At 42.1% G+C, this 27412-nt stretch overlaps 2 protein-coding genes across 3 annotated transcripts in view; one reads left to right on the plus strand and one right to left on the minus strand.

Annotated features, from left to right (window-relative positions):
• LOC115207248 (synapsin-2) overlaps window positions 1–27412 on the minus strand; it is a 163143-nt gene that overhangs the window by 52553 nt on the left and 83178 nt on the right. The window lies entirely within an intron of this gene.
• LOC115207249 (metalloproteinase inhibitor 4) lies at window positions 84–26852 on the plus strand. Of its 2 annotated transcripts, XR_003880970.1 has the most exons (6): window positions 84–638; window positions 10517–10614; window positions 16248–16362; window positions 23712–23836; window positions 24532–25916; window positions 26001–26852. XR_003880970.1 is itself a non-coding variant. In XM_029774223.1 (5 exons), exons 1-5 carry the CDS (start codon window positions 485–487, stop codon window positions 24727–24729), a joined length of 690 nt encoding a protein of 229 aa, XP_029630083.1. In that variant the 5' UTR covers window positions 84–484; the 3' UTR covers window positions 24730–26852. The 2 variants fall into 2 exon arrangements, 1 of the variants encoding a protein (XP_029630083.1); XM_029774223.1 differs by having other exon boundaries at window positions 24532–26852.

Genomic DNA, 27412 nt, shown 5'->3' on the forward strand with positions numbered 1-27412 from the left:
GGGAGGAGGAGGGAGGGAGAAGAGGGGAGGAGGAGGGAGGCGGTCTGAAGATGTAGGGTACATAAGAGGTTCCCAGTCTCACCCGCTAAGGATTCAGAGAGAGAGAGAGAGAGCTTGTGAAAGAATGAGTCTGAAAAAGAGAGAGACTGAGATATAGAAAGGTGGTAGTAGCAGCAGATTCTGAACATACCAGTCAGTAGTAGTGGGGTTGTTTCTCTAGCAACCTCTCATCTCTCATTCAGAACTGATAGATGGAATAGATTGATAATGTGTTGATCCTCCAGGGGAAATCCGGTCAGAACCAGAAAAAGTGGGACAGATCTAAACAGACCGCTGATCTCTATAGATTTCCAGGTTAGTCAGGTCAGTCTCTCTGAGATAGAATCTCTTCTACAAGAGGGACCTGGGAAGTGAAAAAGAAGGCGCTGATCTGAAGAGAGGGGTTTTTCTGGTCGGTGAGAGAGAGAGAGAGAGAGAGAGAGAGATGGGCATTCCCCTGCCTGGCTGTGTGTCCCTGACTCCCCTGGTCTTGACTCTGACCCTCATCCTGCTGCTGGCCCTCAGGCTGGACCACCTGGTGGAAGCATGCAGCTGCAACCCAGCCCACCCCCAGCAACACTTCTGCAGCGCTGAGATAGGTATGTTTATCCACGTAAAGGTCTGTTTACACCTTCATTTAGCCAGGTGTGTTGGTCTTGGTGGATGATACACATCCAGGGAGTGCAGGTGAAGACTGGCTGGTGTTTCCAGTATCTAGACTATAAAGACAGAAAGGTTTGGTGTTTCCAGTACCTAGACTAATCTATGGTCTTTCTCTTTATTTTATTTGACCTTTATTTAACTAGGTAAGTCAGTTAAGAACAAATTCTTATTTACAATGACAGCCTACCAAAAGGCAAAAGACCTCCTGCGGGGATGGGGGCAAAACACACATCACGACAAGAGAGACAACACAACACTACATAAAGAGAGACCTAAGACAACAACATAGCAAGGGAGCAACACATGACAACACAGCATGGTAGCAACACAATATGACAACAACATGGTAGCAACACAACATGGTACAAACATTATTGGGCAGTCAACAGCAAAGGGCAAAAAGGTAGAGACAACAATACACCACGCGGAGCAGCCACAACTGTCAGTAAGAGTGTCCATGATTGAGTCTTTGAATGAAGAGATGGAGATAAAACTGTCCAGTTTGAGTGTTTGTTGCAGCTCCTTCCAGTCGCTAGCTGCAGTGAACTGAAAAGAGGAGTGAACCAGGGATGTGTGTGTTTTGGGGACCTTTAACAGAATGTCACTGACAGAACGGGTGTTGTATGTGGAGGGATAGCTGTGAGACAACACTACTAGCTACTGCTATTATTATTATGAAAACTGTTGTGCATCATACATTTGGATTTAACAGTTAAAGGGCTGATTGTTACAAGGAAAGCTCATCTAGTTGTTGTTATTTGTTTGATACTACTAACAGCACAGGAACATCCTAATTTAATCTCGTCAAATGGATTTAGCTTAGAGGAAATGGCCACGTTCAAAAATATGAAGTAAGTGCACTCGTTTACTCTCACGTGTACTCTCATGTGCACTCTCACATGCACTCTAAAATCCAGTCAAAGTCAGAACGCCCACCCACAGCATCAAACTGCTCAGAAAACAATGGTCTCTCTCTCTGCCAAAACCAACAGTTCAGTTTGACTCTGGGTCCCCTGAACCAGATTGAAGAGTTCTAGGGGGTATAACACCATTGAAGAGTTAGCCAGATAACTTTCCTACATATCCTTAAACAAATCCATATGTCTTTAGTGTTAGAGGAAGACTGGAAAGTCAAACAGCTACTGTATTTGAAGGTTTGTCTTGAGATGGATAACATTTGGATCATACTCTGCAATACAGCCCAGTAGAGATAACTGTAGAGGGGAGAGCTATCTGACACAAGCGTTCTTGTGATTTCATCTTTATGTGGAGAAAAAAGTGTTGCCTGGCTACCCAAACTCTTTGCTCTGGACAAATGCTACGCCATGCCCATAGACGTTCGTTTCGTCTCCGCAATGAGTCTGGATCCGAGTACCTCCCTGACGATTTCTAGAATGGAAAAAATTCTAGCAGTTCTGATTGATCCCAGAAACCGATGGGGCTGGGCAAAGCCAGAATACACATGGGTAAAGCGACAGTTTGAAAATGTGTCATTGGCTTTGATACTCTGATAGGTCAGAGATGATCCAATTGCTGGTGACTTTGTTTTATATAACACCTCTCATTTTGCCGTTAAGACAAACGACTTCAATGATGGCAGTCTCAGACTGAAGTATGAAGCGAACAATGAAGCAACAGAGTTACTACAGGCCTGAGCAACAGAGTTACTACAGGTCTGAACTACAGAGTTAGTACAGGTCTAAACTACAGAGTTACTACAGGTCTAAACTACAGAGTTACTACAGGCCTAAACTACAGAGTTACTACAGGTCTCAACTACAGAGTTACTACAGGTCTAAACTACAGAGTTTCTACAGATTTACTACAGGTCTAAACTACAGAGTTACTACAGAGACTACAGGTCTAAACTACAGAGTTGTTAGCCCTGTGGGCCAACACAGCCCTGTAGACTAACCCAGTCCTGCAGACTAACCCAGCCCTGTAGATTAACACAGCCCTGTAGACCAACACAGCCCTGTAGATTAACACAGCCCTGTAGACCAACACGGCCCTGTAGATTAACACAGCCCTGTAGATGAACACAGCCCTGTAGAGTAACACAGCCCTGTCGACCAACACAGCCCTGTAGACCAACACAGCCCTGTAGATTAACACAGCCCTGTAGACCAACACAGCCCTGTAGATTAACACAGCCCTGTAGATTAACACAGCCCTGTAGATTAACACAGCCCTGTAGATTAACACAGCCCTGTACACCAACACAGCCCTGTAGATTAACACAGCCCTGTAGATTAACACAGCTTTGTAGACCAACACAGCCCTGTAGATGAACACAGCCGTAGACCAACACAGGCCTGTAGATTAACACAGCCCTGTAGATTAACACAGCTTTGTAGACCAACACAGGCCTGTAGATTAACACAGCCCTGTAGATTAACACAGCCCTGTAGACCAACACAGCCCTGTAGACCAACACAGCCGTAGACCAACACAGCCCTGTAGACAAACACAGCCCTGTAGATTAACCCAGCCCTGTAGACCAACACAGCCCTGTAGATTAACAAAGCCCTGTAGATTAACACAGCCCTGTAGATGAACAGAGCCCTGTAGACCAACACAGCCCTGTAGACCAACACAGCCGTAGACGAACACAGCCCTGTAAATTAACACAGCCCTGTAGATCAACACAGCCCTGTAGACCAACACAGCCCTGTAGACCAACACAGCCCTGTCGACCAACACAGCCCTGTAGACCAACACAGCCCTGTAGACCAACACAGCCGTAGACCAACACAGGCCTGTATATTAACACAGCCCTGTAGACCAACACAGCCCTGTAGATTAACACAGCCCTGTACACCAACACAGCCCTGTAGATTAACACAGCTTTGTAGACCAACACAGCCCTGTAGATTAACACAGCCGTAGACCAACACAGGCCTGTAGATTAACACAGCCCTGTAGATTAACACAGCTTTGTAGACCAACACAGGCCTGTAGATTAACACAGCCCTGTAGATTAACACAGCCCTGTAGACCAACACAGCCCTGTAGACCAACACAGCCGTAGACCAACACAGCCCTGTAGACCAACACAGCCCTGTAGATTAACCCAGCCCTGTAGACCAACACAGCCCTGTAGATTAACACAGCCCTGTAGATGAACACAGCCCTGTAGACCAACACAGCCCTGTAGACCAACACAGCCGTAGACCAACACAGCCCTGTAAATTAACACAGCCCTGTAGACCAACACAGCCCTGTAGACCAACACAGCCCTGTCGACCAACACAGCCCTGTAGACCAACACAGCCTTGTAGACTATTAGTTGGAGGTAAGCCAGTGGGAAAGCAACAGTAACACACTACTGAATCTCAATCTGCAGCTTCATTACCATCTCTATAGGACCAGGCTCACACTCTGCATACTAATTTCCATTACTTTAAAGGCTCTGACAGCCCATCTTTGTGAACATGACAAGGACACTGATTCATTTGTTGAGTTAGAAGTTTATACATTTGTTCTCAGGCTTAACGTGAAGACAGACATTTTTATATTGTTCTCTCTATCTGTCATTCATCTGACAAACTTAAGCACCAATGTTCAGAGGGTACACCTAGACACTTCAGATACGTCTATCTACAGTGCACAGGAATTCTATCTATCTATCTATCTATCTATCTATCTATCTATCTATCTATCTATCTATCTATCTATCTATCTATCTATCTATCAACCTCTCTCTGTTGCAACATTGTCTTTCATCATGGGTGGGTGTGTATCTTCCTGATATCTGATAAGGACTTGTAGTGCATGGAGCGTCTCTAATAAAACACTTGCTAACCCTAACCCTTGGCTATGCAGATGCTTGTTAACCCTAACCATAACCCTTGGCTATGCAGATGCTTGTTAACCCTAACCATAACCCTTGGCTATGCAGATGCTTGTTAGCCCTAACCCTAACCCTTGGCTATGCAGACGCTTGTTAGCCCTAACCCTAAACCTTGGCTATGCAGACACTTGTTAGCCGTAACCCTAACCCTTGGCTATGCAGATGCTTGTTAGCCCTAACCCTAACCATAACCCTTGGCTATGCAGATGCTTGTTAGCCCTAACCCTAACCCTAACCCTTGGCTATGCAGACGCTTGTTAGCCCTAACCCTAACCCTTGGCTTTACAGACACTTGTTAACCCTAACCCTAACCCTTGGCTATGCAGACGCTTGTTAGCCCTAACCCTTGGCTATGCAGACACTTGTTAACCCTAACCCTAACCCTTGGCTATGCAGATGCTTGTTAGCCCTAACCCTAACCATTGGCTATACAGACGCTTGTTAACCCTAACCCTAACCCTTGGCTATGCAGACACTTGTTAGCCCTAACCATAAACCTTGGCTATGCAGACGCTTGTTAACCCTAACCCTAACCCTTGGCTATGCAGATGCTTGTTAGCCCTAACCATAACCCTTGGCTATACAGATGCTTGTTAACCCTAACCCTAACCCTTGGCTTTACAGACACTTGTTAACCCTAACCCTAACCCTTGTCTATGCAGATACTTGTTAACCCTAACCCTAACCCTTGGCTATGCAGACGCTTGTTAAACCTAACCCTTGGCTATGCAGACACTTGTTAACCCTAACCATAACCCTTGGCTATGCAGATGCTTGTTAGCCCTAACCCTAACCCTTGGCTATGCAGACGCTTGTTAGCCCTAACCCTAAACCTTGGCTATGCAGACGCTTGTTAACCCTAACCCTAACCCTTGGCTATGCAGACGCTCGTTAACCATAACCCTTGGCTATGCAGACGCTTGTTAACCCTAACCCTTGGCTATGCAGACACTCGTTAACCATAACCCTTGGCTATGCCGACACTTGTTCATTTGTGCAAGCGGTGTAGGTGAAATTATTGAATAACATGTGTGTACATTTATTTTCCAAAGCTTGCGCACGCAGCATGGCCGGTGAGGTTTGCATGTAACCCTTCACAGAACCTTACCCAGGCCTCTGTAACTCTAATCCAGGCCTCTCAGAGGTACTTAGAGGGACTGAACCCTAAACCTCCAGAGGCCTCTCAGAGGGACTTCAGTCTGTACAGCTGAATGAGCATTCAGCTTCTCAGACTGAACAATGAGGAAGGAATGACAGACACGTGTTTGTAACAATGAGAAAGGAATGACAGACATGTGTTTGTAGTTGTAGACAGATTCTTCAGGCAAGCTGAGTTGTTAGCTGCTTTTCCACCACCCAGATCCCTGGCTTCAGTAACACTGTACTGTACTGTACTGTGTTGTTCTCAACTCACTGAAACATTAGTACACCACCCTGGTATAACTAGTATTTAATGTCAAGACTAATAACAACAATAACATGTCTATAGTTATAATTCTCTATTTTTAGGGTAGATTCAGCAGCATGCTGGCTAGCGGTCCTATTCATTCATCCAGCAGCGAGAATGGTTCTGTGTTGTTTAATCTGAGCATGGAGGAGCCAGGTACTTGTGATTCCAGGAGGGTCGTTGATTTCTATCCCAGAAATAAGTAAATCAGGACTCATTACTGTTGGATGAGATACCTAGATTTGTCTGTGTAGCAGTGTATGTACAGAGAGTGGGTGTGTGTGTGTGTGTGTGGGGGGGGGTAATCAGAATGTATGTCTTTGTGCTATCCAGGAGCATGAGTACAGGACATAAATACGATGCTCCCAAACATTTTAAACCTGCATCAGGAAATGTAGTTTATTATAGTTCATGTGGGATTCAATGACATTATGAAGGAATGCTCAGAACAACTGAAGATGGATTTTTAAAGAACTAATTGGGTCTCTGCTTGACACCAACAAACACCTCATAATATCTGGTCCTCTGCCCTCCCTAAATCGTGGCATTGAACGGTTTAACAGACTTTTAGCCCTCCATAATTGACTATGAGACTATTGCAGCTTTGTGTGTGTAACATTGATTGATAGTTTTGATACCTTCTGGAAACAAAGCTCGTACTATAAGGAGGATGGAATCCACCAAAATAATGTGGGTTACTGGATCCTTCACAGCATTATAAGGCTGCGTTGAGACAATGACTTATCAATGACCCGAGTCCAGCTCATTTAATCCCTACCAAATATACATTAACCCAGGGGCGTTGGAAGACACAATGTAAGTAACCTAATTTATGTGTCTCTAACTGCCCTGAATGCCTCTAATGATCCCACAGCTATTGTATGCAGTAATCATGTGCCTATGAAGCAGAGTAATACTGTTAGCACTGAGGTGGTGTACTCTAGTAGGAAGACCACTGTGTGCAGCTCATCCTGCACTAACATAAATAACATGAGCATGTCTACCTCTTGTCTGTCTTGTTAGACTTCAGTGCAGCTTTTGACATTATCAATCATAGTCTGCTGCCTGAAAAAAAACTTACAGTGGCATGTGAAAGTATTCACCCCCTTGGCATTTTTCCTATTTGTTGCCTTACAACCTGCAATTAAATTGAATGTTTGGGGGGGTTGTATCATTTGATTTACACAACATAACTATTTACCCCCCCCAAAGTCAATACTTTGTAGAGCCACCTTTTGCAGCAATTACAACTACAAGTCTCTTGGGGTATGTCTCTATAAGCTTGGCATATCTAGCCACTGGGATTTTTGCCCATTCTTCAAGGCAAAACTGCTCCAGCTCCTTCAAGTTGGATGGGTTCCGCTGATGTACAGTAATCTTTAAACGTCAAGAGGGGTGAATACTTTTCAAAGAGTTACTTGTCTAACAGAACACAGAGGGTGTTCTTTAATGAAAGACTCTCCAATATAATCCAGGTAGAATCAGGAATTCCCCATGGTAGCTGTTTAGGCCCCTTGCTTTTTTCCATTTTTACTAACGACATGCCACTGGCTTTGAGTAAGGCCAGTGTGTCTATGCATGCAGATGACTCAACATTATACATGTCAGCTACTACAGCTACTGAAATGACTGCAACACTTAATCTTACATCTAGACGTTCCGCTAGTGGAACACCTGCTCCAATATCCAATGATGGGCGTGGCGCGAAATACAAAGTCCTCAAAAATCCGAAAACTTCCATTTTTCAAACATATGACTATTTTACACCATTTTAAAGACAAGACTCTCCTTTATCTAACCACACTGTCCGATTTCAAAAAGGCTTTACAGCGAAAGCAAAACATTAGAAAATGTCAGTAGAGTACCCAGACAGAAATAATCAGACACCCATTTTTCAAGCTAGCCTGTTATGGATAGGGGGCAGTATTTTCACGGCCGGATAAAAATACAGCAGAGATCCCCTGTTTTGGATAGAGATGATCAAAAAGGCCAAGAAATGGTCAGACAGGGTCCTTCCTGTACAGAATCTTCTCAGGTTTTGGCCTGCCAAATGAGTTCTGTTATACTCACAGACACCATTCAAACAGTTTTAGAAACTTTGGAGTGTTTTCTATCCAAAGCTAATAATTACATACATATTCTAGTTTCTGGGCAGGAGTAATAATCAGATTAAATCGGGTACGTTTTTTATCCGGCCGTGAAAATACTGCCCCCTATCCATAACAAGTTAACAAAGAGCCAAATGGGGGACTTGGGTGCCAAATGGGGGACTTGGGAAAATTGCAGTTGACTCAGAACAGGGCAGCATGGCTGGCCCTTGGATGTACAAAGAGAGCTAATATTAATAATATGCATGTCAATCCCTCCTGGCTCAAAGTGGAGGAGAGATTGACTTTATCACTACTTGTATTTGTAAAAGGTATTGACATGTTGAATGCACCGAGCTCTCTGTTTGAACTACTGGAAGACAGCACAGAAACCAATGCATACCCCACAAAACATGCCACCAGAGGTCTCTTCACAGTCCCCAAGTCCAGAACAGACTATGGAAGGCGCACAGTACTACATAGAGCCATGACTACGTGGAATTCTATTCCACATCAGGTACAGTGAGGGAAAAAAGTATTTGATCCCCTGCTGATTTTGTACGTTTGCCCACTGACAAAGAAATGATCAGTCCCTAATTTTAATGGTAGGTTTATTTGAACAGTGAGAGACAGAATAACAACAAAACATCCAGAAAAACCCATGTCAAAAGTGTTATAAAATGATTTGCATTTTAATGAGGGAAATAAGTATTTGACCCCCTCTGCAAAACATGACTTAGTACTTTGTGGCAAAACCCTTGTTGGCAATCACAGAGGTCAGACGTTTCTTGTAGTTGGCCACCAGGTTTGCACACATCTCAGGAGGGATTTTGTCCCACTCCTCTTTGCAGATCTTCTCCAAGTCATTAAGGTTTCGAGGCTGACGTTTGGCAACTCGAACCTTCAGCTCCCTCCACAGATTGGCCTAGGCCACTCCAGGACCTTAATGTGCTTCTTCTTGAGCAACTCCCTTGTTGCCTTGGCCGTGTGTTTTGGGTCATTGTCATGCTGGAATACCCATCCACGACCCATTTTCAATGCCCTGGCTGAGGGAAGGAGGTTCTCACCCAAGATTTGACGGTACATGGCCCCGTCCATCGTCCCTTTGATGCGGTCAAGTTGTCCTGTCCCCTTAGCAGAAAAACATCCCCAAAGCATAATGTTTCCACCTCCATGTTTGACGGTGGGGATGATGTTCTTGGGGTCATAGGCAGCATTCCTCCTCCTCCAAACACGGCGAGTTGAGTTGATGCCAAACAGCTCCATGTTGGTCTCATCTGACCACAACACTTTCACCCAGTTGTCCTCTGAATCATTCAGATGTTCATTGGCAAACTTCAGACGGGCATGTATATGTGCTTTCTTGAGCAGGGAGACCTTGTGGGCGCTGCAGGATTTCAGTCCTTCGCGGTGTAGTGTGTTACCAATTGTTTTCTTGGTGACTATGGTCCCAGCTGCCTTAAGATCATTGACAAGATCCTCCCGTGTAGTTCTGGGCTGATTTCTCACCATTCTCATGATCATTGCAACTCCACGAGGTGAGATCTTGCATGGAGCCCTAGGCCGAGGGAGATTGACAGTTCTTTTGTGTTTCTTCCATTTGCGAATAATCGCACCAACTGTTGTCACCTTCTCACCAAGCTGCTTGGCGATGGTCTTGTAGCCCATTCCAGCCTTGTGTAGGTCTACAATCTTGTCCCTGACATCCTTGGAGAGCTCTTTGGTCTTGGCCATGGTGGAGTTTGGAATCTGATTGATTGTCTTTTATACAGGTAACAAACTGAGATCAGGAGCACTCCCTTTAAGAGTGTGCTCCTAATCTCAGCTCGTTACCTGTATAAAAAACACGTGGGAACCAGAAATCTTTCTGATTGAGAGGGGGTCAAATACTTATTTCCCTCATTAAAATGCAAATCAATTTATAAAATTTTTGACATGCGTTTTTCTGGATTTTATTGTTGTTATTCTGTCTCTCGCTGTTCAAATAAACCTACCATTAAAATTATAGACTGATCATTTCTTTGTCAGTGGGCAAACGTACAAAATCAGCAGGGGATGAAATACTGTGTGCCTCTCCAAATCATGTCCAATCAATTTTATTTACCACAGGTGGACTCAAATCAAGTTGTCGAAACATCTCAAGGATGATCAATGTAAACAAGATGCATCTGAGCTCAATTTCAAGTCTCATAGCAAAGGGTCTGAATGCTTATGTGGGCATTTCTGTTATTTATTTTGAACACATTTGGAAACATTTCTAAAAACCTGTTTTCGATTTGTGATTATGGGGTATTGTGTGAAGATTGATGAAGAACATGTTTCATATTATCCATTTTAGAATAAGGCTGTAATGTAACAAAATATGGAAAAAACGGAAGGGGACTGAATCGGAATGTAATGCTAATCAGATCCTCTCTTTATTCTCAGTGATCAGAGCAAAGATCTCTGGGGAAAAGGTTGTGTCTCCTAGCAACAGCTCTTCTCCTTACCTGAAGATGATCCAATATGAGATCAAACTGATCAAGGTGAGTCCAGTAGAACCTTGGTCCTGTATTTACATCTTTATCTACTGTAGAACCTTGGTCCTGTATCTACAGCTCTATCTAAAGTAGAACCTTGGTCCTGTATCTACAGCTCTATCTACAGTAGAACCTTGGTCCTGTATCTACAGCTCTATCTAAAGTAGAACCTTGGTCCTGTATCTACAGCTCTATCTACAGTAGAACCTTGGTCCTGTATCTATAGCTTGATCTACAGTAGAACCTTGGTCCTGTATCTACAGCAGAATATTGATCCTGTTTCTACAGCTTTATCTACAGTAGAACCTTGGTCCTATATCTACAGATTTATCTACAGTAGAACCTTGTTCCTGTATCTACAGCAGAATATTGGTCCTGTATCTACAGCTCTATCTACAGTAGAGCCTTGGTCCTGTATCTATAGCTTGATCTACAGTAGAACCTTGGTCCTGTATCTACAGCAGAATATTGGTCCTGTATCTACAGCTCTTTCTGAAGTAGAACCTTGCTCCTGTATCTACAGCTTTATCTACAGTAGAACCTTGGTCCTGTATCTACAGCTCAATTACAGTAGAACCTTGGTCCTGTATCTACAGCTCTTTCTGAAGTAGAACCTTGGTCCTGTATCTACAGCAGAATATTGGTCCTGTATCTACAACTCTATCGACAGTAGAACCTTAGTCCTGTATCTACAGCTCTTTCTGAAGTAGAACCTTGGTCCTGTATCTACAGCTTTATCTAGGGTAGAACCTTGGTCCTGTATCTACAGCTCTATCTTCAGTAGAACCTTGGTCCTGTATCTATAGCTTTATCTACAGTAGAACCTTGGTCCTGTATCAACAGCTTTATTTACAGTAAAACCTTGGTCCTGTATCTACAGTTTTATTTACAGTAGAACCTTGGTCCTGTATCTACATTTTTTTTTACAGTAGAACCTTGGTCCTGTATCTAAAAACGGTTGATCAAAGTGAGTCCAGTAGAACATTGGTACTTTATCTACTAAAAGTTGATCAAGGTGAGTCCAGGAAAACCTTGGTCCTGCATCGCATCTAATAAAGGTTTACCTGCAGTTTTATCTACAGTCAGTCCTTAAATTATAAATGGGGAGGTGCCAGAACAAATAGTGAGCGCTAGAGGGGGATGACCTGGGGACTTCTGATGTACCGGAACACATGAGAAAAGAAATCACCTGTATAATAAAGCATTGCATGCATATCATCACATTTGTGTAGTGGCATAGAGCAGTAGAGTAGAGGTCACTTATAGTTGCACACATGGGGAACATTTATGGTAGCTTAGGGTTGGCAGAATCTTTTTTAATACAGTACAAATGATTGAAATGGCAGGCTACTTTGACACTGACAAACTGAGATCAATAAAAATGACCTCGTCTTGAATACATCACAGCCTAGGTCTAGATGTGTGGAAACACAAATTGTAGGCTAAAATAGGAGGAAATTATAAACATATCAAAATATATTTTATATTTGAGATTCTTCAAAGGAGCCACCCTTTGCCTTTATGACAGCTTTGCGCACTCTTGCCATTCTCTCAACCAGCTTCACCTGAAATGCTTTTCCAACAGTCTTGAAGGAGTTCCCACATATGCTGAGCACTTGTTGGCTACTTTTCCTTCACTCTGCGGTCCAACTCATCCCAAGCCATCTCAATTGGGTTGAGGTCGGATGATTGTGGAGGCCAGGTCATCTGATGCAGCACTCCATCACTCTCCTTCTTGATCAAATAGCCCTTACACAGCCTAGAGGTGTGTTGGGTCATTGTCCTCCTGAAAAACAAATGATTGTCCCACTAAGAACAAACCAGATGGGATGGCGTATCGCTGCAGAATGTTTTGGTAGCCATGCTGGTTAAGTGTGCCTTGAATTCTAAATTAATCACTGTGTCACCAGCAAGGCACCCCCACACCATCACACCTCCTCCTCCATGCTTCACGGTGGGAACCACACATGCGGAGATCATCCGTTCGCCTACTCTGCGTCTCACAAAGACACGGCGGTTGGTACTAAAAATCTCAAATTTGGATTAATTCATTCCGCAGGTCTAATGTCCATTGCTCGTGTTTCTTGGCCCAAGCAAGTCTGTTTTTCTTATTGCTGTCCTTTAGTAGTAGTTTCTTTGCAGCAATTTGACCACGAAGGCCTGATTCACGGAGTCTCCTCTGAACAGTTGATGTTGAGATGTGTCTGTTACTTGAACTCTGTGAAGCATTTATTTGGGCTGCAATTTCTGAGGCTGGTATCTCCAATGAACTTGTCCTCTGCAACAAAGGTAACTCTGTGTCCTTCTATCCTGTGGCGGTCCTCATGAGAGCCAGTTTCATCATAGCGCTTGATGATTTTTGCGACTGCATTTGAAGGAACTTTAAAAGTCCTTGAAATTTTTTTGAGCTGTTCTTGTCATAATATGAACTTTGTCTTTTACCAAATAGGGCTATCTTCTGTATACCACCCATACCTTGTCACAAAACAACTGATTGGCTCAAATGCATTAAGAAGGAAAGAAATTCCACAAATTAACGTTTAACAAGGCACACCTGTTAATTGAAATGCATGCCAGGTGACTACTTCATGAAGCTGGTTGAGAAAATGCCTTGGCAAAGGGTGGCTACTTTGAAGAATCTCAAATATAAAATATATTTGGATTCTTTTAACACTTTTTTGGTTACTACATGATTCCATATGTGTTATTTCATAGTTTTGATGTCTTCAATATTATTCTACAATGTAGAAAATAGTAAAAATAAAGAAAATCCCTGGAATGAGTAGGTATGTCAAAACTTTTGACAGGTACTACACATGTACAAATTACCTCAACTATCCTGTACACACGCACATTGATTCGGTACTGGTACCCCCTGTATATAGCCTCCTTATATTTTTCACTTTAGTTTATATAGTAAATATCTTCTTAACTCTGTTGTCTTAAGAACTGCGTTGATGGTTAAGGGCTTGTAAGTAAGCATTTCACGGTAAGGTCTACACCTGTTGTATTCGGCGCATGTGACTATTGTCATGACGTTGCCCTCTTTGGGTACAGCGAGCACAGTTGACCCCCTCCCCCTGCACCTCCCCCTGCACTTCTTCACCATCAAATTTCATCTCCCTCTGTCTCCTACACCCATGCTGCTGTGGTCAGAAGGGGTCGTAAATTCCTAAGAAAATGTCCCACCTCATGGCCACAGTATAAAGAGACAGTGTTTTCATGGAGAGACAAAGGAATTCTTCCACCTCACAGAATTGGAGAACCGAACGACATTTATGTTCTGGAGAAGGTAAAAAAGATCGGTGAAGAATCCAGCTACGAACTGGTCCGTTTGGTACAATTTTGTGAAACTCATGAGAGACAATACGGCCATATTACCATAATAATGTTTATATACTAGCCTCAGCTATGAGACTTACATCTAAATGGTTGTATAAAATTTATGAAAAAGGATAGAACTGTTTGTGATATTGTGTAATGTGATTTTGGACTGTTTAATGATGGAAACTCCAATTCCCTTTGGAGTCTTAACTAAGTCATCGGCACGCCCCCAGGGACACAGACAGGACCTGGCGTCATGTGACAGCCTTTTCTACGTTCGGTATATAAACCCCCACCCAGGGTTTCTTTCCCCAGACCAGGCCTCCACTCCATTACGAGTTGGCCAATAGGTTTGACCATGCATCCCTCTACTGTACTTTAACCATACCACGTGGTTAAACTATTAGACTATCAATACAGAATAAGAACAAGTCTTTGATATGAATTACTAGTCTGCAGCTAGGAATTCGGTATCATTGAACGCGAAGACCGACGGAACATCCATTCTATAACGACAGTAATGAATGTCACTTTGAAATATCCATTCTAACTGAGAGAGAGAGAGAGAGAGAGAATGCGAGGACAAAACTCTCCAACAGAACAGAACTTTTCAACAAAGATCCCGACGACACACTGAGCGTAAATATATATATTGATTGCAATTGTTCCCGAATGGGTGAGCGTTCATGTGCAAAGGATTAGCATTTCAATTGTTAATATTTATCAACTCTGTAGTGTATTTTCAGCTGACCACCACTCCCCTTTTGTCTAACAAGCTGCCATGCCGGTTCAGCCCACTAGGGCACATTTTCCTATCATTTCCTTGTAACCATATCTGTTTGATTATGCATTTCTGTTGAATTATTTAGTTTAGTAAATAAATGATTTTAAGACAATTGATGTATGGATGACTCGTAGTGAAGACTGGGTTCGTGCAGATAACCAACAATTTACGACGTTTGGAATGAGACTGGCGTGAGGTAAACTAACACATCATTAATGAGACAAATCGATCAGATATTATAATATCTGAAAGTTATATTAGGAAAATTATAACTTTGTAATCTGAATATTTTCCTTGGTGTCCCGACCTTCTAGTTAATTACAGTTACACGATTAATCAGTTTAATCGCGTAATAATATTTACAGAGTTATTTGATAAACATGTCTTCAAGTTAATGATGCCAAAGACACGACACTATAAACAAAACATTTAGCACCAGAAACCCAGAGCGGTGATCCTATGTTTCATCACATAGACAGCATAATATAAAAGCGGAATAACTTTCTACAAAAGCAGTCATTCATTCTCGGTTCAACATTACCATGTAACTTATTACTTTGTACAGTAGTAGTAATTATTGGTTAAACATTAAAATGTAACTCAATACTTTCTTCAAAAGTAGTCATTCTTGGCTCAACATTAACATGTAACTGATCACAGCTAGAATGTATTTCACAGTACAAACTTATGTTTGATACAGATGCACTGAAATTATTTCCCCTTCAGTATGTTATGGTACATGTAGATTATAGTTGGAGCACTGCGCAACACTAGAGGTTTGTATGGTGCCTTAATTCAACACCCGCCATCGCCAAATGCAGGTAGATTTTGGCATTGGCAGGTAAAATGTATATTTCACCAGTCACGTTGGTGGGTGGTCAAGGCTCCCCAGTGCGCGCATTTCACTCACATTTCTGAATAAAAAGTCAAGTTTGATCACATTTACAGTAAAATAAATGCTGCTGTAGCTGTTTTCAAAGTATTTCTGCCATTTTGTTTCATAGCTAGTAAAGTAATCTCACAAAGTCAAAGAACTATGAATCCTATATAGCCTATCCCACCTCGCGTTGCGACACCTCCCTGGGGGCTGTGCACACCTGAGGAGCTGAGTGAAAAATACATTTTTAGAAGTGCTACTCACAGGTATAAAAGTTGGTCTAATTTACTTGAAACGAAAGACTACTGAAGTGTCCTTGTGTTTCTTGGCTATTTACATTGTTTTGTTCACAAGCTAAGGTTGTTTTTCAATGTTTGAGTTTCAACTGTTAGGGAAGAGAATACAACATGGCTTCTAGTCAGACTCTCAATCTCACAGGCACTAACATGACTCTAGTCGTTTTAGCACTGTGATATTTTGGTTAAAATACATTTAATTTTAAACAACATATCACATTACTTCTTAATAGTAATACATTTGTGTTTGTTGGTGTAATTTTTGCTGGTACATTTTTTAATGGCTGGTAGTTAATTTTAGGCCCTGGTTGGAGCACTGTGCAACACTAAAGGTATGTTTTTGTCCTCCACCCTGTAGATGTTTAAAGGCTTTGAGAAGGTGAAGGACATCCAGTATGTGTACACACCCGTCTTCTCCTCCCTGTGTGGAGTCAAACTAGACTCCAACAACAAGGTCCATTACCTGCTGTCAGGTAAAGTACTGCTTCATAAGAAAATAGAACACTGCTGGGTTGGGGAATAGAGCCTGTGGTTCATATGATAATATATAACTACTAGGCAGGGGAATAGAGCCAATCACCTATGGTTCATATGATAATATATAATTACTAGGCAGGGGAATAGAGCCAATCACCTATGGTTCATATGATAATACAACACTACTGGGCAGGGGAATAGAGCCAATCACCTATGGTTCATTTGATGAGAGAACACTGCTGGGCTGGGGAATAGAGGCCATCGCCTGTAGTTCATATGACAATATAACTGCACCTGTACATAGCCCATCTGTAAATAGCCCATCCAACTACAGCATCCCCATACTGTATTTATTTATTTATCTTGCTCCTTTGCACCCCTAATCTCTACTTGCACATTCATCTTCTGCACATCTACCATTCCAGTGTTTAATTGGTATATTGTAATTACTTCGCTACAATGGCCTATTTATTGCCTACCTCCCTTATCCTACCTCATTTGCACCACTGAATAGAGACCTTTTCTACTATATTATTAACTGTACGTTTGTTTATTCCATGTGTAACTCTGTGTTGTTGTTTGTGTCGAACTGCTTTACTTTATCTTGGCCAGGGCGCAGATGTAAATGAGAACTTGTTCTCAACTAGCCTACCTGTTTAAATAAAGGTGAAATAAAAATAAATAAATAAATAACACATCTAGGCAGGGGAGTAGAGCCCATCACCTATGGTTCATATGATAATAAAACATTGCTGGGATAGGGAGTAGAGCCCATCACCTATGGTTCATATGATGAGAGAACACTGCTGTGCAGGGGAATAGAGCCCATCGCCTGTAGTTATTATGACAATAAAACACTTCTGGGATTGGTATAGAGCACATCACCTATGGCTCATATGATGAGAGAACACTGCTGGACAGGGAGGTAGAGCCCATCGCATGCACACCCAAGTGCCGGCAGGTTTAAGATCGTTGTACCAGCAATTGAAAGGGCGCTGGTTTGAATACTCGATTTGTCCTTGAGCAAGGCACTTCATCTGAATTACCTTGACTAACTTATACACCCACACATTGACTCGGTACAGGTACCCCCTGTATACAGCCTTGTTATTGTTATTTTATTGTGTTACTTTTTATTAACATTTTTACTTCAGTTTATTTAGTAAATATTTTATTTACTCTATTTCTTGAACTTCATTATTGGTTAAGGGTTTGTAAGTAAAACATATCACGGTAAGGTTAGGGTTGTATTGGGAAAAATGGGAAAAATAAAATGTGATTTGAATCTGACCAATTTATGAAAGACAAGTACTTTTGCGTTCCATAAAGTGAGTTTTGAAGAGGTGAAAAATGTCTATCAACAATGACAAGACACCGGGGTCTGACATCCTGGATGGAAAATGACTGAGGATAATAGAGGACGATATTGCCACTCCTATTTGCCTTAGCTTCAATTTAAGTCTACTAGAAAGTGTGTGCCCTCAGGACTGGAGGGAAGTAAAAGTCATTCCACTATCCAAGAATAGTAAAGCCACCGTTACTGGCTCAAATAGCCGACCAATCAGCCTGTTACCAACCCTTAGTAAACTTTTGAAAGAAATTGTGAGTGACCAGATACAATGCTATTTCACAGTAAACAAATTGAAAAACACCATTTCAGCTTATAGGGAAGAACATACAGTACAACAAGGACAGCACTTACACAAATGACTGATGATTGGCTGCTAGAAATAGACGATAAAAAGATTGTGTGGGCTGTTTTGTTAGACTTTAATGTGGCTTTTGACATTTGTTAACATATTTGTTATGGCTTTACACTCCCTACTGTATTGTGGATAAAGAGTTACTTGTCTAACAGAACACAGGGGTATTCTTTAATGGAAGCCTCTCCAACATAATTCAGGTAGAGTCAGGAAATCCAGCAGTCTAGGCCCCTTACATTTTTCAATCATTACTAATAACATGCCACTGGCTTTGAGTAAATGCAGATGACTCAACACTATATGAAGATACAATACGTTCGGAAAGTATTCAGACCCATTCACTTTTTCCACATTTTGTTATGTTACAGCCTTATTCGAAAATGTATTAAATAGTTTTTGTCACTCATCAATCAACACACAATAACCCATAATGACCAAGCAGAAACAGGTTTTTAGAAATTTTTGCAAAAAAAATATAATAATAATTTTAATATCACATGTGCGTAAGTACTCAGAGCCTTTACTCAGTACTTTGTTGAAGCACCTTTGGCAGCGATTACATCCTAGAGTCTTCTTGATTATGACACTACAAGCTTGACACACCTGTATTTGGGGAGTTTCTCCCATTCTTCTCTGCAGAGCCTCTCAAGCTCTGTCAAGTTGGATGGGGAGCGTTGCTGCACAGCTATTTTCAGGTCTCTCCAGAGATGTTAGATCGGGTTCAAGTCCGGGCTCTGGCTGGGCCACTCAAGGACATTCAGAGACTTGTCCCGAAGCCGCTCGTGCATTGTCTTGGCTGTATGATTACGGTCGTTGTCCTGTTGGAAGGAGAACCTATGCCCCAGTCTGGGGTCCTGTGCGCTCTGGAGCAGGTTTTCATCAAGGATCTCTCTGTACTTTGCTCCAGTCATCTTTCCCTCGATTCTGACTAGTCTCCCAGTCCCTGCCGCTGAAAAACATCCCCACAGCATGATGCTGCCACTACCATGCTTCATCTTAGGGATAGTTCCAGGTTTCCTCCAGACGTGACGCTTGGCATTCAGGCCAAAGACTTCAATCTTGGTTTCATCAGACCAGAGAACCACATTACCATAAAGGCCTTCAAGATTGTTTTGATCACACGGACTGGGATATGTTCCGGGTAGCTTCCGAGAATAACATTGACGAATATACTTATATGGTGACTGAGTTCATCAGGAAGTGCATAGGAGATGTTGTACCCACTGTGACTATTAAAACGTACCCCAACCAGAAACTGTGGATAGATGGCAGCATTTGCGCAAAACTGAAAGCGCAATCCACCACATTTAAACATGGCAAGGTGACTGGGAACATGGTAGAATACAAGCAGTGTAGTTTTCCCTTTGCAAGGCAATCAAATAGGCAAAACGTCAGTATAGAGACAATCATGGACTACAAAGAGAAAACCAGTCACCTCGTGGACAGCGACTTCTTGCTTTCTGACAAGCTAAACATCTTCTTCACCCGCTTTGAGGATAACACAATGCCACTGCCGCGGACCGCTACCAAGGACTGTGGGCTCTCCTTCGCTGTGGCTGACTTGAGTAAGACATTTAACGTGTTAACCCTCGCAAGGCTACTGGCCCAGATGGCATCCCTAGCCACATCCTCAGATCATGTGCAGATCAGCTGGCTGGTGTGTTTACGGACATATTCAATCGCTCCCTATCCCAGTCTGCTGTCCCCACATGCTTCAAGATGGCCACCATTGTTCCTGTACCCAAGAAAGCAAAGGTAACTGAACTGAATGACTATCACCCCGTAGCACTCACTTCTGTCATCATGAAGTTCTTTGAGAGACTAGTCAAGGATCATATTACCTCTACCTTACCTGTTTTTTTGGTACTATTTTTCAGATGTTGCTCTACCGGAGTTACACAGGTATAAAGTCACTGCTATTAGCTTCACGACTGACATTTGGACCAGCAATATTAGCCTCATGAGCATGCTGAGTCTCACAGCACAGTGGGCCGTCGAGGGTTTCGTACTGAGGAAAGTCATATTGCATGCTCATGAATATGCTGGTTGTCATACCTCTACTGCCATTTCAATGGCATTTGAGAACATGTTTGAAACTTGGAAACATGAACACACTAGCTAGCTCCATTCAAACAACTGACTCGAGAAATAAGCTCGTCAACTGTGCTTGCAACAGACGTGATACCCTCTCTCATGGCACTGAAATGCCCGCTGAACAAAACTGACAGGGATGTAAACAAATGTGCACAACATTTGAGAGGTTTTATGTGCGTATGGAACATTTCTGGGATCTTTTTTTTCAGCTCATGAAACATGGGACAAACACTTTACATGTTGCGTTTATACTTTTGTTCAGTGTAGTATTTGTATTCTAATTCCTAATTCTAACGCCACTGATTCTGTCACATAACAGCGGAGTGCGCATTCCCATTCTGACTTCACCAATGTTAAGCCAACCAGTTTTTACTGGCCCACATTGGTGAATGAAACAGTTGCCCTTGACAACAGTTTGCCCTGTCAAGAAAACTGCCCACATAGGCTGTGAACAAGTGTCGCCACCATGCTTTACTGTGTCACTACCATGCTCGATGCTATGTACAAGGACCGCTACTTCGATGCAGACAAAAAAAACAGGGTTTACATGAAATGTTACATACTCAGCTGGACAAGATGGAAATGGACACAGTGACAGTGCACACGGAGGAAGAGAAGCCACGGACAGACAAAGCTGAAACTTCAGTGCTTGACATGTATGATGCAATCCTGGTTGAGAATGAAAAGACTGAACAAATGAACAGCACAGCAAGTAAGTGAAAGAAATAGGTTTTGATTATGTTTTACTGGTAATGGGGACTTACGTAAATGCCCCAAAAATAACTTTTTGGTCAGTGTGGTGTGTGTGTGTGTAACCTTTTTTTAACTAGGCAAGTCAGTTAAGAACAAATTCTTATTAACAATGACGGCCTAACCCAGCCAAACCCGGACAACGCTGGGCCAATTGTTCGCCACCCTAGGGGACTCCCAATCACGGCCGGATGTGATACAGCCTGGATTCGAACCAGGGACTGTAGTGACGCCTCTTGCACTGAGATGCAGTGCCTTAGACCACTGTGACCATGTGTGTGTGTTAACTATTTAACTGTACTAGAATGCATAAAAGGCTGCTAAAAATTGTAAATTATGGGTATCGGAATTGTTTTTTTGGGCAAGGAAAATATTGGATAGCGGTATCGGACAAAAATGTCATATCGGTGCATCACTACTCGTCACCCTTAATAATGTTTACATATTTTGCAATACTCATCTCGTATGTACAGTATATACTGTATTCTATTCTACTGCATCTTAGTCTATGCCGCTCTGACATTGCTCGTCCATATGTTTATCAAATCAAATTGATTTATATATAGCCCTTCTTACATACGCTGATATCTCAAAGTGCTGTACAGAAACCCAGCCTAATACCCTAAACAGCAAGCATAGAAGCACATGGCCAAGAGGTTCAAATGTTCATAGATGACCAGCAGGGTCAAATAATAATAATCACAGTGGTTGTCGAGGGTGCAACAGGTTATCACCTCAGGAGTGAATGTCAGTTGGCTTTTCATAGCCGATCATTCAGAGTATCTCTACCGCTCCTGCTGTCTCTAGAGAGTTGAGTTTAGAGTTTATATATTCTTAATTCCATTCCTTTACTTAGATTTACAATTTACGCTTTTTTACCGACACCGGCCATATTCAACTGGTGTTGAGTGTTCGTAAATTCGTCAGTGATTCTGCACTCTGGCACACTCAGACGAGAGTGCTCTGAAATTAGAGTAGATAGCCAGAGCGCATTTACCAGCTACGTCTATCTACAGTTGTTGCATTGATATCATGAACATTCTATTGAAATGGATTCTTGCATAGTGGAGTCTTTTGTTAAGACATGTAGCTAGCTAGCTAGCTAAACAATGAACCATAATCCCAACTCATGACATTACTACCCTGTATGAATCTGCAAGTAGCTAACCAACCAGGTTCAATGTTAGCTAGCTAACATTAGGCTATAACTAGCAAAGCTAATGGCTCTGAGATACGAATAATAAGATCATGCACGTACCATTAGCTAGCGAGCCAGCCAGCTAACGTTAGCTAGCTAGCTTACAGTACACTTTAACTTGAAATGAAAATTACGTTCTGTCAAAATTAGAAACAAGTAATATCTGAAAATGTAGCTAGCTAGACTATCTTACATCATAGATGGGTGCTTCTCCCTGTCACAGTTGCCATGGTTGCCCTTAGTTTGAAGATCCGTAGACTGGTGTTTTCTCCATCTCCTTAGCTATCAGCTATCAGTTAGCCTTCCCTGTAGCTCAGTTGGTAGAGCATGGTGTTTTCTCCATCTCCTTAGCTATCATACTCTAATTCCACTGATTTCAAAACTCGGTCCTCCAGAAAATGGCGAGCAACACTTATGCAGTTCTACTACGTGAAACATAAAAATAAAGCTGCGTTAGACACATTACACATACTGACCGGCTCAAATAGACAGAAGCGTGCTATATGTGCAGACCAATCCAAACCTCTCTCTCGGCATGTCCAACCCACTCATCATCTCAGCCAATCATGGCTAGCGGGAAGGTGGCTGACTTTTTCTGTGGCTAAACCAACTAGGCTCTAATTTAACAATTTTATTTGTATTTACAGATGGCATACAAGTCTGTTATTAAGGCACATGAAAGTTCCAGAAGGCATTTCTGCCAAAAAATACATTTTGATAAAAAAATAAGTTAATGTGCAAACGTCTCTCCTGTGAAGTAGTAACCCGTGACATACGCCTAGTTTCCTGAAACGAGTCACAAATCTTCCAAAACATGAATCCTGTTCGCAATAACGCACTAAAGTAAAACTGCTAAAAATATGTCAAATGAACTTAATCTCCTGAATACAAAGTGTCATGTTTGGGACGAATCCAACACAACACATCACTGAGTACCACACTTCACATTTTCAAGCATGGTGGTGGCTGCATCATGTTATTGATATGCTTGTTATCTGCAAGGACTGGAGAGTTTTTTAGTGTAAACATAAACGGAATAGAGCGAAGCACGGTCAAAATCCTAGGGGAAAACCTGTATGGTACATGTAGATTAAAGTTGGAGCACTTTGCATTTCCAACAGACACTGGGAGATGAATTCACCTTTCAGCCAGAAAGAGCGGCTTAGTTACAGTTTTGACTTAAATCAGCTTGGAACTCTATGGCAAGACTTGAAAATGGCTGTCTAGCAACGATCACCAACCAACTGGACAGAGCTTGTAAAAAGATAGCGTAAATATTGTCCAATCCAGATTGCAAAGCTCTTACAGAGTTACCCAGAAAGACTCACAGCTGTAATCACTGCCAAAAGTGATTCTATCAAGTGTTGACTCATGGATGTGAATTCTTATGTACATTTCTGTATTTTATTTTCAATAAATTTGCGAACATAAAAAAATCTGTTTTCACTTTGTCATTATGGGCTATTGTGTGAATCCATTTTGAATTCAGGCTGTAACACAACAAAATGTGGAATAAGACAAGGGGTATGAATACTTTCTGCAGGCACTTACTGTACCTTCATTGGCTTACAGTGTTGACCCAATTTACGTTGTTCTGCAGGTAGTATGTGGAGTGATGGGAAGGTGTCCATTGGACTGTGTGATCTGGTAGAACCCTGGGACAACCTGTCCATGTCGCAGAAGAAGAACCTCAACTACAGATACCAGATGGGCTGTGACTGCAAGGTGAGTACTCAATGTCTCACTGTCTTTGTCTTTTTCTCTCTCTCTCACAGTAAGTTATAACATAACCCACACCCCTTCCTGTTGTCCCCAGATTGTCACTATAACCCTTTCTGTTGTCCCCAGATTGCCACTATAACCTGGATATTGTCCCCAGATTACCACTAGAACCTGTTTATTGTCCCCAGATTACCACTAGAACCTGGATATTGTCCCCAGATTACCACTAGAACCTGATTTTTGTCCCCAGATTACTACTATAACCTGGTTGTTGTTACCAGATTGCCACTATAACCTGGTTGTTGTCGCCAGATTGCCACTATAACCTGGTTGTTGTTACCAGATTGCCACTATAACCTGGTTGTTGTTACCAGATTGCCACCATAACCTGGTTGTTGTCCCCAGATTGCCACCATAACCTGGTTGTTGTCCCCAGAACCTGGTTGTTGTCCCCAGATTGCCACCATAACCTGGTTGTTGTCCCCAGATTGCCACCAGAACCTGGTTATTGTCCCCAGCTTGCCACTATAACCTGGTTGTTGTCCCCAGATTGCCACCATAACTTGGTTGTTGTCCCCAGAACCTGGTTGTTGTCCCCAGATTGCCACCAGAACCTGGTTGTTGTCCCCAGAACCTGGTTGCTGTCCCCAGATTGCCTCTATAACAACCTAACCCAAACCCCTTGTCATTATCCTCAGATTGCTACCTGCTACTCAGTGCCTTGTGCCACCACTACGGATAATGAGTGTCTTTGGACCGACTGGCTGCTGGTTAACAGTCTGAGTGGGGAGCAGGCCAGACAGTATGCCTGCATCAAACGCTCAGACTCTTCCTGCAGCTGGTACCGGAGCGGCCCACCACCAGAGAATGACTTCATGGACATGTCAGACCCCTGAGAGGGGTAGTATTGGGGTTAGGGAGGTGCTACTGTACTCCAGGACAGAGGTCAGACCCCTGAGAGGGGTAGGATTGGGGTTAGGGAGGTGCTTCTGTACTCCAGGACAGAGAAAGAAGAGGGACACTGACTACACTACTGCTGCGTTCATGTGCTACTTGGAAATTCATACACGTTTGACTGGGAAACTTGAGTTGCTGTTTTCTCATGGAATTATCAATAATACAGTTTCCAACATCAAAAACAACGTTTAGTAGGATTGCTGAGTTTCTGATTTTCAGAGGAGCACATGAACGAAGCACCAGACACAGAATATCTCTTCCTATTTCCTGACTAGTTCTCCAGAGTCCAGAGGCTCCTTGTATCTCCTCCTCCCTCTGACTTAGGGATGAGGTCTGTCCTGTCACTATGTATGTATGACTATGAAGCTAACAAGAGACAGGAAATGCCCAGACACAACCCAGGCAGAAGAAGAGAGATGGAGAGTGATGTCAGCCTCTTCCGTGTATTTTCCCTCTCGAGTACTATAAAGAACAAACTTTCCATGCATTCAGGTTTCTGTGTGTTTTCTCACTATATTGCATGTCCTACTGCCATCTAGACATTACAGTAGATTCTGAAGTTTTGGAAATGCAGTACAAAACCCACTGGATTCAGTCCTTTGAGCTTGTACAAGTATGAAATCAGCACTAGACACTCAAGTCTTATATTCAGTATATTGGAAAAAATGATCCCCATTAGATACAAACATCTAAATTCGAGTAATGTACGATATCTACAGATGATCTGTGATGAACACACTAAAATGTCTGTGTCCTGTGTGAGAATGTGTATATACTGTATGATTATAACTGTTCCAGTGTTAACAGCTAAACTAGAGTAAAAAGGTACTCTGAGTACAACATTGATGTCCATTTTAATAGTTGTGTGTATTACTTCCTTGTGGCCCACGTACTGTTGATGCATTGTGGCAAAAAAAGCTAATCCACTGGTTTAACATACACACCAGTAGAAGTCAAGTCAGTCTCACCTTAGCAACATGTTTTATATTTAAAGGAAGGGTTTAAAAAGTATTTAATTGTCTTTTTCTATAGCTTTCTATTTCACTGTACCAAAAACATATAAAATCCAGATCCAGGATTTCACGTTGTTATGGGTCCGTTATTCTCAACCATTCATATGGTTTAGGTAGAGACAGGTAGTTCATATGGTTTAGGTAGAGATAGGTAGTTCATATGATTTAGGTAGAGATAGATCGTTCATATGGTTTAGGTAGAGACAGGTCGTTCATATGGTTTAGGTAGAGATAGGTAGTTCATATGGTTTAGATAGAGATAGGTAGTTCATATGGTTTAGGTAGAGACAGGTCGTTCATATGGTTTAGGTAGAGATAGATAGTTCATATGGTTTAGGTAGAGACAGGTCGTTCATATGGTTTAGGTAGAGACAGGTCGTTCATATGGTTTAGGTAGAGATAGATCGTTCATATGGTTTAGGTAGAGATAGATCGTTCATATGGTTTAGGTAGAGATAGATCGTTCATATGGTTTAGGCAGAGATCGATAGTGCTTATGGTTTAGGTAGAGACAGGTAGTTCATATGGTTTAGGTAGAGATAGATAGTTATGATTGTTTGGGTAGAGCTAGATAGGTAGTTCTTAATGTTTGGATAGAGATAGGTAGTTCTTATGGTTTAGGTAGAGATAGGTAGTTATGATTGTTTGGATAGAGATAGGTAATTCTTAATGTTTGGATAGAAATAGGTAGTTCTTATTGTTTTGGTACAGAAACGTGCCATGACTTCTGCCGAAGTCGGTCCCTCTCCTTGTTTGGGCGGTGTTCGGGCGGTCGACATCACCGGCCTTCTAGCCATCGCGATCCATTTTTCATTTTCCATTTGTTTCGTCTCGTTTTTCCACACACCTGGTTCTCATTGTCCCTCATTATGTGTTGTGTATTTAACCCTCTGTTTCCCCCATGTCTTTGTGTGGTATTGTTTATCTGTGTTGATGTATGCGCACGTTAGTCTGGTTGCGCTGGGTTATGTATACCCGTTTTGTATTTTGTGTTCATTGAGCCGTGTGCTTTTGGTTCGCCTGAATAAAAGGCTCTGTGTGCTACCAAATACCTGCTCTCCTGCGCCTGACTCCCTTGCAGCCACTTACGCATGCCTGACAATACATACAGTGAGGGAAAAAAGTATTTGATCCCCTGCTGATTTTGTACGTTTGCCCACTGACATAGAAATGATCAGTCTATAACTTTAATGGTAGGTTTATTTGAACAGTGAGAGACAGAATAACAACAAAAAAATCAAGAAAAACGCATGTAAAAAACGTTATAAATTGATTTGCATTTTAATGAAGGAAATAAGTATTTGACCCCTCTGCAAAACATGACTTAGTACTTGGTGGCAAAACCCTTGTTGGCAATCACAGAGGTCAGACATTTCTTGTAGTCAGTGGGCAAACATACAAAATCAGCAGGGGATCAAACACTTTTTTCCCTGACTGTAGATACAGTAGGTCATTTTTATGGTTTAAGTAGAGACAAGTAGTTATGGTTTAGGTAAGGATAGGTCGTTCCTATTGTTTATGTAGAGATAGTTCTGATTGTTTGGGTAGAGCTAGATAGGTAGTTCTTATGGTTTGGTACAGATACGTGGATACAGTAGGTAGTTTTTAT

The sequence above is a fragment of the Salmo trutta genome, chromosome 14 (assembly GCF_901001165.1).
Source record: "Salmo trutta chromosome 14, fSalTru1.1, whole genome shotgun sequence".
Lineage (NCBI taxonomy): Eukaryota > Metazoa > Chordata > Actinopteri > Salmoniformes > Salmonidae > Salmo > Salmo trutta.